Below are 12,284 nucleotides of genomic sequence, written 5' to 3'. Positions count from 1 at the left end.
ATACCAAAACAAGTGTTAGAGGCTAAGATAGAAGTAAAGAGGGCAAGAGGGAGGCCTAGAGCAAGATGGATGGACTCTGTCAAGAACAATATCAGAAAAAGAAGACTGGACTGGAATACAATTACTGAAGAGGAGTGGTAGTAGGACAGGCAACGTTGGAGAAGTGCCATCAACACCCCAGACTGGCAGGAGCTGGACAAGGGGAAATGAAAATGATGGTGAAGTCTCTTGTGCAGATCGGTCACGTTGCTGTGAACTTGCATTTGGGAGATAGTTCATTCGAACCCCACAGTCGGCAGATCTGAAGATGGATTTTCTTGGTTTCTCCATTTTCACAGCAGGCAAATACTGTAGACGTACCTTAATTAAGACAACAGTTGCTTCCTTCTATTTCAGTCCCAGCCCTCTCCTATCTCATCATCACTATAAGACTTGTCTTCAGTCGGTGTGCAACGTAAAGAAAGAAAGGAAAGAAAAGAAAAGGAAATCTGTTTAGTTTGACTCCTTAGTATAGAGCCCCTTTACATTTCCTGTGTTTCCCTAATGTGGTAAGCTTGAGATACAACCAGCTTCAAGCTAAATATACCAGTACACTTAAAAGTCTGCCTCCTTTACTGCTTATTGAAGAAATTGGAAAACAACATTCATGCAAAAGAAAGGAAAGACAGATATTGTATATGCTAAGTAAACATTAGAACTTTTGAAAATCACATTAAAAATATTTTGTTAGTTAAACTACATCATTCAAAACATATCTCTCATCTTAAAACTGCATAACATTAAACTGAGCGAGAGAGAACATTCTTTCTGATTATATCGGACATGTTTGCAAAATTAATAACTGGTTCGATAGAAGGCAGTTCGCATTTAGGAAAGGTTATTCCGCTAAGCTCAAGTTGTAGGATTCCAGCAAATATAGCAGATATCTTGGATTCAGGAGGTCAAAAGGAGTTTATCACGATTCACCTATCTAAGACATTTTATAGGGTAGATCGTGGTGGACTGTTAACAAAAATGAGTGCAATTGGACTAGACAGAAGGGTGACTGAATGGGTGGCTATATTTCTAGAAAATAGAACTCAGAGAATTAGAGTAGGCAAAGCTTTATCCGACCCTGTAATAACTAAGAGGGAAATTCCTCAAGGCAGTATTAATGGACCTTTATGTTTTCTTATATACATAAATGAGTAAAGAACTGGAATCAGAGATAAGGTCTTTTGTGGATGATGTTACTCTGCAGAGAGTAATAAATAAGTTGCAAGATTGTAAGAAACTGCAAAATGACCTCGATAATGTTGTGAAATGGACAGTAGGCAATGGTATGATGGTAAATGGGGTTAAAAGTCAGGTTGTGAGTTTCACAAATAGGAAACGGTGGTGGTGGAGATTTTTGTTTCAAGAGGAAGAACTATGAGGTAATCATCCACTCTGAACAAATTAGTGAAAAAGAAATTTTAAATAGAAAAAAATTAAAAAATTATTTATTCAATAAAGGAATTTGGAAACGTAGTACAAAATAAAACAAAAATTTATTGAATTAGGCTGAAAAATGACTAACGAATCAAAAGTGAACGTGTGTTCCCTGAGTAACAGTACACTTGTAATATATACCCTTGACTGAATCGAATTGGTGAAAGGAGATCGATTTGGCTAAATTTGATGAGAAGAAGAGATAGAATGATAGGACACATCTTAAGAAGACCGGGACTTGTTCAGTTGGTTTTTGAAGGAAGTGTAGGTGGTAAGAATGGTAGGGGTAGACCAAGATATGAATATGACAAACAGATTAGAACAGATGTAGGATGCAATAGTTACATAGAAATGAAAAGTTTAGCACAGGATAGGGCGGCATGGAGTGCTGCATCAAACCAGTCTATAGACTGATGACTCAACAACGACTAATCCACTTCGCACATAAAGCGGATGACAAGATCAGCAGTAGTCGCGTCATCAGCTAGTATGCGTTTGAGTGTTTCCTGCAGGATTACATAAAATCAGCTTCATGGTCCGTATCGCACTTCAATAGATTCAAAACTAAGTATTTATTTATTTTCCACCTAGTCGATACAATGATACAAGGGTCTTCCCTCTTTAGGATATAAGAGTGCGTAGATCGTAAATGACCTATCCTCAGCCTACACAATACTATAGCCTCTTTCCATGAAGGTCAGAAAGAAGACCGCCACACAGTAGTTGTCTTCTTAATTGATCTCAGCTTGTTGGGAGTTTGGATAACTAGCCACTCCAATTCCCAAGACGCCATGATGGTTCGACGTACCTGAGAACAAATATCTTTAGCAGGTACATTGACTGGTCTTGGAGGCCACCGTAGCAGGAGAACTAGTCCGTTTGTCAAAGGTGAGTGTGAAAGCACCTGTGTCGTGAAGATTAGCTCCGACACGCCTCTTGAGCCTCTTGATGTCGGAAACTCCCCAATGTGCAAGGCTTCGGATGGGATCATCATCAGAGGCTCTGTCTAAGTCCCTGTGAAAAATGACTCCTTTAATGGAGTTCAGGACTTGTGCTTTTCCACCTTAAAAGGTACTGGTCTGAACATTGCAGCTTCCAGTAACCTCTTACTTTGTACAAATATATCCAAGTTAAAGAAATATGTATAACAGATTCTTGAAGTAATTGAAACATAGGACTATTTCTTTCGACAAATAATATAAAACTATATTGTACTATTTCACTCACATCAGCATTTAAAGGCTTAATACTTTAACTTTTTAAATTTATTCATCGGATTTCCACAAACTTTTGGAAGCACAGTGGATTGTCACAGGCCTGCTTTTCGGAGCAAGAGGCACCCTCCCTAGTCAGACATCGAACTTCCTACAAAATTTGAAAGTTCCATTCTGCGAGCTAGAAAAAATAGTAATACAGATACTGAGGGACTCGCTGCAAATCATTCATTTCCACCTATACCTGAGAACGTGAGTTACATTCCTCCCCAACTAACCCTGGAAAAAAGAAGATAACAGCATTAACGATTAAATGTTCATCTTTTGATATTTTTAACCCATTGAAATTGAAACTGTATTCCGGATCCAAATGGTCACCCTCATTGGAGGACGGATGATTTATTTCTTTAATAAATCTCTCTCTCTTACTCTTCAAGAACTTGCTCCGTACTATGTTTATGTATTTGATCTATGACATCTACAATATTTTTGGAACTATCAAAACGCAGTGCTGACCCCTAAAATTATATAATGCCTAATGAACTGAAACTGAAAAATAGTATTTGATTTTAGACTTCTTCATAACATTGAAATGTCAACACACAGTGCTCTCTAAAGTGTTATAGTGCTTCATAAACAGCATCTGACAGAATTATTTAATCTTCACATTTTGTTTACCTGTGCATCATTTTTTATACTTATTTGTGATTGGCTGAAATTTCAACACACAGTGCTCCTTAAAGTATTTTAGTGCTTCACAAACAGCAACTGATGGCTGATGATGACCAAGAATACTGGTCGAAACCGGTACCAATTATAATTAAGTAGGAATGTAAAACTTACATCCATGTATCATCACACCACGACCCGAAACCTGTGATTGGGGTGGGCCGCTAAGAACTACTCTCCCAGTAGCCACGCATCACCTCGCCACAACCCGAAACTTGTGATTGGGGAGGATAAAACCTCCGTACTAACCTAATCTACCCGAGGCAAAGAGGGTGGCTAGACAGGAAGAGGAGTGAAATTTAAGAAGGTGAGAATAGAAAGAAATAGTTATGAAAAATAAAGATCACATACACCTCTCAGGCAACTCGGGGGACACCTTGTTAGTCTGGCCCTACACCGAACCCAATCCAGCATGGGTAACCCCGAGCTGGCACAGCCTTCGGGATCTACAAGTACACAAGGCCCCACACCGACGTCAAGGTCTTGGTGTCCCTAGAGGGGGCACAAATAGGAAAAGTCCTCTCAGTTTTAATTACTGTGTTGATGGGGTGAAAGTTCCTTTTGGGGATCATTGTAACAACCTAGGTGTTATTATAAGGAAAGATCTTCATTGGAGTAATCACATAAATGGGATTGTGAACAAAGAGTACAGATCTCTACACATGGTTATGAGGGTATTTAGGGGTTGTAGTAAGATGTTAATGTTTACAACCTACTTACTTGGGTAAGGGAACCTCCATCATTGATGCTTACATTGAGGTTAGTTTGTTAAGGTTATGTTTGGTGATTTTACTATGTAACTAGTCAGGTTGCTAGCAGTGAAGAGCCATTAAAAAAATATAGGGCAACCACATTTGTCTTTTAGTGACTACGCTAACAGGATTCATACTATACCGAGCTCGATGGCTGCAGTCGCTTAAGTGCGGCCAGTATCTAGTATTCGGGAGATAGTAGGTTCGAACCCCACTGTCGGCAGCCCTGAAAATGGTTTTCCGTGGTTTCCCATTTTCACACCAGGCAAATGCTGGGGCTGTACCTTAATGAAGGCCACGGCCGTTTCTTTCCCATTCCCAGCCCTTCCCTATCCCATCGTCGCCATAAGACCTATCTGTGTCGGTGCGACGTAAAGAAAAAAAAATAAACACAAAGATTCATACTATAATTACAGAGGGATTACTTTGAGGTCACATACGCTGAAAGTATGGAAAAGGGTCACTGAAGGACGACTTCGCCTGGAGACAGTCATTGGTGATGAACTATTTGGGTTCATGCCAGGACATAGTACAACAGATACAATATTTGCATTGACACAACTTATGGAAAGATACAGGGAGGACAGACTGACTTACAGACTGTATTCATAGACCTTGAGAAGGCATATGACAGGAGATATGGAGATGCCTTTGACTGAAACGATCTACTGAAAATATGTAAAGCTGGTATAGGTGAAGTATGAAGAAGTGGTGACACAGTTGAGAAATGGGGTAGGTAGGACATCAAACATCCCAGTAGGAGTTGGTTTACACCAGGGATCAGCCCTCAGCCCATACCGATTTAATGTAGTTATGGATGTGAATGTGCAAGCTGTGAAGAATCCAGCACCTTGGTACATACTGTTTGCTGATGATGTTATGATGTTATGTGAACCAAGTAAAAGATAAATTGAAGGGAAAGCTAGAGGAATGGACAAAAGCCCTAGAAAAGTAAGGCATGAGAATTAATAGGGTAAAATCAGAATATATGACTACTGATAAGAAAGATGGCCTTTGGGTTGCACTCCAAGAATTGCAGTTACCAGCTGTATCCAAATTCCAGTACCTGAGATCACGCCTACAAAGGGATGGTGAGCTGAAAGCTGAAATACAACACAGGATAAGATGTGGCTGGTTCAATTAGAGAAATGTGAACAAAGTATTCTGTGATAAGAAGGTGAACGGTAGACTGAAAATAAAGGTGTACAAGTCAGTAGTGCATCCGGCTATGATGTACAGTGCAGAAACCTGACGCATTACTAAAGCCCAAGAAAAGAACTTGGAAGTGGCAGAAATGCAGTTCAGTAGTAATTGATTAAGATTATTTCATACAGCAATACGAACATTGATACAGGAATTAGGTGTTTTTGAAAACTTTCGTCTGGAGTGTGGCATTGTATGGAAGTGAAACATGGACGATAACTAGCTCAGAAAGAAAGAAAATGGAAGCATTTGAATTGTCCATCATACTTTTGGTTGCTCAGTAAGGAGACACGGGATCCTCTTGATAGACACTTTCCGGTTGCCAAGTGAAGTGTAGGTGGTAAGAACGTTAGGGGTAGATCAAGTTACGAATATGACCTGCAGATTAGAGCAGATATACGATGTAGTAGTTATGTAGAAATGAAAAATGAGCACAGGATAGGGTGGCATGAAGAGCTGTATCAAACCAGTCTATGAGCTGATGACTCAAACAACAATGCTAGACGTGTGGGGCACCAGAGGATAAAAAAAAGAAATTAATGCATTAGAGGAACAGTATAAGTGGGATACCTAAAGAAGAAAATTCTCGAAAGGCAAATTGCAATGGTATGGTCATGTGCAGCAACGAGAGAAGTATGTGGGGACATAAAGCCCAAACCTCAGTGGCAAATAGTAGAAGAAAGTACGGAAGGCCAAAATAACAATGGAAGGTCAAGATAATAGAAAACCTAAGAGAGAAAGGCTGGGAACGAGAAGATGCTTGCGACAGGAACATCTGGAGGAAGAATATTAGCAAAGCTAACGCCAACCCTGTATAACACAGGGTAAGGCTGAGCAGAAGTAGAAGAAGAATGGATATTCAGTCAAGAGGTGCAAATGGAACATGTTTTACAAGCTGCATTCTGTCGCACCAACACACGATAGGTCTTATGGCAACGATGAGACAGGAAAGAGCTAGGAGTTGGAAGGAAGCCGCCGTAGCCTTAATTAAGGTGTGAAAATGGGAAACCCCAGAAAACCATCTTCAGGGCTGCCAACAGTGGTGTTCGAACCTACTATCTCCCGAATACTCGATACTGGCTGCACTTAAGCGATTGCATCACATTTGTTACATATCTCCACATTTAAAAACACATTTCTCCCATCAAAATGACAAGGTTATTTTTTTTATCCCACCCTCAAAGAAAGAATGGAAATGTGTTTGTTGCCAGTTGCACACGAACTCCTCTACTTCAGCATTATCATCAAATCGATATCACCCAATGCCTCTTAGAGCAGTCCAAACAAATGATAGTTGCAGGACGGTAAATCTGGGATGAAAGGAGTGTGCTCCAACAGTGTCCGGTGAATTTCTTCCAGCCTACTGCATGTTAAAGCAGCAGTATTTGGCCTGGCATTATTGTGGAGAATAATGACGTGTTGGATTGGATGCCGATGTCACTTGTTGCAATAAGCAGTTTTTGCATCATCTGAAAGTTGGGAGTAGTAGGCAACATTCACTGTTCTCCATTCAAGGAGGAAATAAACTAATAAAATGCCTAAGGAGTCCGAAAGAACAGCTGCAAGGACCTCTCCAGCAGATAAGCACCTTTTGGCCTATACCGGCACAGCTTCCTCTCTCTTTCACCATGCCATGTTTGCTTGTTCAGATTCAGGATACACTGACGAAAACACGTTTCATCACAGGTGACGATACAATGCAAAAGAAATCTTCTCTTTCTCCTAGTACCAAATCAGGCGCATCTGGAAAATTTCCAGACCATCATATTTTTGGTTGCTCAGTAAGGAGACACGGGATCCTTTTGATAGACACTTTCCGGTTGCCAAGCTCATTCCTGATGATGGACTAAGCTCTCTTGTAACTTATTCCTACAGCTGATACAATTTTGGAAATGTTTATGCGCCCATCTGCTTCAATAAGGCCACAAATAAGACAACTGTTTTGTTCTCTGACCCCTGCTTAGTGCAATTACTGATTGGACTCATTTTCCACAGTTTCATGTCCCAACAGAAAAATATTATGCCTTGAATCTTTGAAAGGATTAGTTCCCTGAACCGTGCTTGCAGCCTTGTCAGAATCTCAGCCCATCTGACATCTTTATTAGTGAGAAACTTTCCAATGATGTGTTGCACAAGTGACAGATATACTTCTCGCTCACTCATTTTACTATTGATAAAAGAAAAGCATCACCACACATATCAGGAAAGGAATCAAGCTTCACGCATCCCCAACCTCTTTACAATCAAGGCCAGTACTTCAGGTGGTAGACAAAAATTCTGGTTTATATTTAATCTACCTATCATTTCAACTAAATTTTCAAAGCAAGCTTAAATAAAAAAATATTCCAAATACCTGATGAAGAACAACATTTGTATCTAGAACAAGATAGTGTGGGAAGGTAAACAAACTACTCTTTGATTCAGGTTCCTCTGACAAAACCAAATCCTTTGTTGAATGGTGGCATTTGATACAAATATTTGACCCACACCATATATCATCTCGCAGATAATGCTCTCGAACAATCTGAAAATAAAAGATACTGAATCATTACCACATCAATAAGTACAAAATGTATAACATCTAGACCAATCTTTACCAACAGTGCTGAACGCATTAGTAAAAGAGCTGTATATATTACACTAGCCAACATGATTTTGTGGTAAAATAGAAAATACGTAATTCTTATGGAAATCGCTGCCCTGATTCCGAAAATGATGCTATTTTTTTCCTATCACGTCTAGTTTTGATGCAATTCAGTGTTTTAGTATCTGCATGAATTTGTAAGTTGTAATGTTGAGAGATGTTCTCGCACAACTTTTTTTTTAGAATACAATTATTGGATTTGATTTGTTACTGTTTGCATTTTATTATAAGTTTATTGCTGTCTAAATTTTCATTTTGTAGTTGGGGTTACCTGGTAAATTCATAACAAACTCCCCCAGATACGCAAAAGACCGCGAAGTATGTAGGATTAAAGATAAGACAGTTGAGCGTTTGTCTTTCATCTTAGACCACTTGAATAAACAGACGTGTTAAAAGCCCCAGTCCTTATGCAACGTTTATGATCGACTGATAATGCAGTTTCCTTTCAAAGATAACAGTCCGAAAGTATTATACTCACGAAAATGAACTTGTATTTTGTATGGATGTTTCTAATCTTCTACGTCAACTGGGAGAGGAAGAGTATGATCCTAGGAACTGGCGTGTTTTTATTGACACTTTGCTTCATAATACAAATGTTTTGGCATCTGTACCACTTGCACACTCCACAAAAATGTCTGAAACATACGAGACCTTAAAGTTGGTGCTTGAAAAAATTACAATATCACGAGCATGGGTGGCAATTTTTTTTTTTTTGCTAGGGGCTTTACGTCGCACCGACACAGATAGGTCTTATGGCGACGATGGGATAGGAAAGGCCTAGGAGGTGGAAGGAAGCGGCCGTGTCCTTAATTAAGGTACAGCCCCAGCATTTGCCTGGGGTGGCAAATTTGCGGTGATTTGAAGATCATTGCATTGTTGCTGGGACAACAAAAAGGCTATACAAAATGTCCCTGTTTCCTATGCAAATGGGATAGCAGGGTACGGGATAAACACTGGGATACAGTGAATTGGCCAGAAAGGAAACAACTACAACCAGGATCCAAAAATGTCTTGAATGTAAGTCTGATTGACCGTGAAAAAATTCTACTTTCACCCTTGCACATCAAATTAGGATAGCTGAAACAGTATGTCAAAGCATTAAATAAAAGTAGCCTATGCTTCCAATATTTATCTACTAAATTTTCCTCATTATCAGATGCAAATATCAAAGAAGGCGTATTTGATGGACCACAGATTCGTAAACTGATGAAGGATAAAAATTTCACAGACACGATGACCAAAATTGACAAAGAAGCATTAAACGCATTCAAAGATGTAGTGACTAAATTCCTTGGTAACATTAAGGACCCACAATACAAAGAAATTTTAAGGAAAACCACAATTTCTTCTCTTTTAATAATAAAATATATCAGCAAGATGGACTTCCAATGGGAGCGCCGGCTTCTGGAATTTTAGCTAACATTTACCTCGACTTTTTGGAACACACTCAGATAGTAGGTCACATTAAAGGACTCGATCTCTGGCTTCGATATGTTGATGATACCTATGCCATAATTAACAAGGAAATAAATGATAGTCACAGTATCCTTAATACTTTGAATAATTTAGACCCAAACATAAAATTTACAGCTGAAGAAGAAGAGAAAGGCATACTCAATTTTCTGGATATCCAAACAATTTGTAAAGACAACCATTTCCAATTTAAAATATACAGGAAACCCACTTTTACCCCGACTACAATCAAAAGTGATTCTTTACATCCCATCTCGCAAAAGAAATCAGCTTATTATAGTTTCGTCAACAGAGCCTTTGAAATTCCGCTAACAGAAACAGACAGAAAAAAGGAACTTTCTTTCATTCGTCAACAGGCTCTACATAATGGTTTCAGTTTGAAATTCATCAATAAAATCATCACTAAATGCAAATACCAACAACAAATTAAACTTAAACAGCATTCAGAAAAAGAAAAAGGATATGTAAAATTCACCTTTAATAACCCAAAGATTTACGAAATCACCAACTTATTCAAGAAACACAATACCAAGGTAGCCTTCTCTACAAACAACAACACGAAACATAGATTCTTTAGTCATAATAAAGCTAATAAACTTAAAGATGACGAATTCCAGGAATCGGGTATTTATAAGCTGACTTGTGCTCAATGTAAAAAAACTTACGTGGGACAATCTGGAAGGAACTTCTCAATTAGATATCAAGAACACGTCAATGCTGAAAGATACAAAAGATTCTCTGCCATGGGATCCCATATGAAAGAGTCCAACCACAAATTCACCAATATAAAACAGGACCTTCAAATTATCTGTATGATTAATAAAGGTAATCTTATGAACAACCTAGAAAACATCCACATCGTTCTTGATAAATTGGAAAACGGTGAAGAGAATCTCAACGAAAACGAGCATAAAAACATCTTATATGAGAATATTAGCAAATACTTAGAATGGGTAGACATGAAACAGACTAGACGAACAAGAGATATAATCAAACACGACATCGCAGAAGCACAGCCCAATCTCCCTCCTCCCTCACATGTTATTTTAGATGACGATAAAACTCTACTTCCCTTCTCTCCAGAGCTTTCCATGAACTGTCAAACTGTATCACATCGTTACTTCACCAGGTCGCGCTCAAAGTCAGACCCTCTAGACAGCGCAGAATAAACATCTTTTCCAAACAAGAACGAGAGGCAAGATGACCTATTCTGATGACCTCCATTTTTATCAAAGGAGTCTCCAAAGAACTTTTATTTGTGCTTATTGTCATAATGTTTTTCTTTCCAGTTCTTTATTTATACAGCTGAAGAGGACCACTAAGTGGTCGAAACATGTCCTGTAAGTTTTAATTTTATTCAATTTGCCTGAGGCATTAATAAAGTATCGATTAGGTGGTTATTTATACTTACTTCTTGATTAAACATCGAAACGGTCATAAAATGCACAACTTGTAATGACCCAATCAAGTTAAGCCATTGTTCCAGTGTCCATCCCTGGTGACTGGCGACAAATGGGCGTCATCGTGCCTGACGACGTTGGGTTAACAATGGCACCCGTATGCGGCGCTGGCTATCATACCCCATAGAACCCATGTTCCTACAGATTGTCCACTGGGAGACGTGTCTAGCACGGCTTGTGTTGAATTGAGCCATGATTTGTTGCACGGTTGCCCATATGTCACTACTGACAATCAGTTTCAGATGTCGCTGGTCATGGTCATCGAGGTTGGCTGGACGGCCGGTCGTTCGTCTGTTGTGGACGGTGACACCCGCAGTCAACCATTCACGATACACCCTGGACGCGGTTGATCGTGTGAAGCCGAATTCCCGCACCACTTCCGAAATCGCACTTCCCATCCATCGGGCACCGACCACCATACCACGTTTGAACGGTGTCAGCTCACGACGACGTTCCATGTTACACCTGTCACACGCACAGCCACTGCTCGCAAGGTCTCCTATACAATTGCCACTGGCACAGGGGGCGTGTGGTGCGCAAACAAAACACACCTGCGCATCAGTGCTCCGCTATCCCATGACATTTGCTCAGTCAGTGTACAATGTCATCAGCAAAGAGCATATACTTTACTTGCTCACCCATCATCTTCTCCTTGATATTATGTAGAATTCTATCCATGATGATAATGAAGAGTAAGGGAGACAATATACTTCCCTGTCTTAAACCTGTCTAAACTCTGAACCATTCAGTTTGACACACTTTGATTCTAACACAGCTTTTGCAATTTTGATACAATGCTATTACCACCTGCATTGTTTCATTTCCAGTCTGTGACTCTGTCAATGTTTTCCATGCCAAATTGCTTGGGACACTGTCATATGCCTTTTCAATATCTAGAAACATTACTACCATGTCCTTTCCATATTCCCAATACTTCTCCATCATTCGATGCAATGTAAATATTGGGCCAAATGTGGTCCTGCCTCTTCTGAATCCATACTGGTGCTCTGCCAATTTTCCCTCTATTCTGTCTCTTATTCATTTATCCAAGGTTCATTCAATCTTAGCTGTATGAGGTATCAGCGTCACTCCTCTGTAATTTTCACATTGCTTCCTGTCTCCTTTCTTGAAAACTGCTATAATGGCCCCTTTCATCCTCTCTTTTGGGAGAGTCTTTTCTCTCCATATCACTCTCAAGAGTCTCTACAACCACTGTAGACCAATCGCTCCTGCTGCTATTATCATTTCTATGGTGACCTCATCAATTAAAGCTGCCTTGCCTCGTTTCATTCTTTCAGTGGCCCACTCCATCTCTGCCATGGACACCTCGTTTTCCTTA

At 39.6% G+C, this 12,284-nt stretch overlaps 1 protein-coding gene across 1 annotated transcript in view; it reads right to left on the bottom strand.

Moving 5' to 3' along the window:
• Window positions 1–12,284, bottom strand: part of Dis3 (exosome complex exonuclease RRP44-like protein Dis3) — a 403,141-nt gene that overhangs the window by 367,656 nt on the left and 23,201 nt on the right. Inside the window, exon 2 of the mRNA XM_067142669.2 lies at window positions 7,722–7,892. Coding sequence (XP_066998770.1) covers window positions 7,722–7,892 — 171 coding nt within the window. The remainder of the gene's footprint in view (window positions 1–7,721; window positions 7,893–12,284) is intronic.

The sequence above is a fragment of the Anabrus simplex genome, chromosome 3 (genome assembly GCF_040414725.1).
Source record: "Anabrus simplex isolate iqAnaSimp1 chromosome 3, ASM4041472v1, whole genome shotgun sequence".
NCBI classification, from domain to species: domain Eukaryota; kingdom Metazoa; phylum Arthropoda; class Insecta; order Orthoptera; family Tettigoniidae; genus Anabrus; species Anabrus simplex.
The sequence above is the reverse complement of the archived record's forward strand: the minus strand, read 5'-3'. Positions and strand labels throughout refer to the sequence as shown.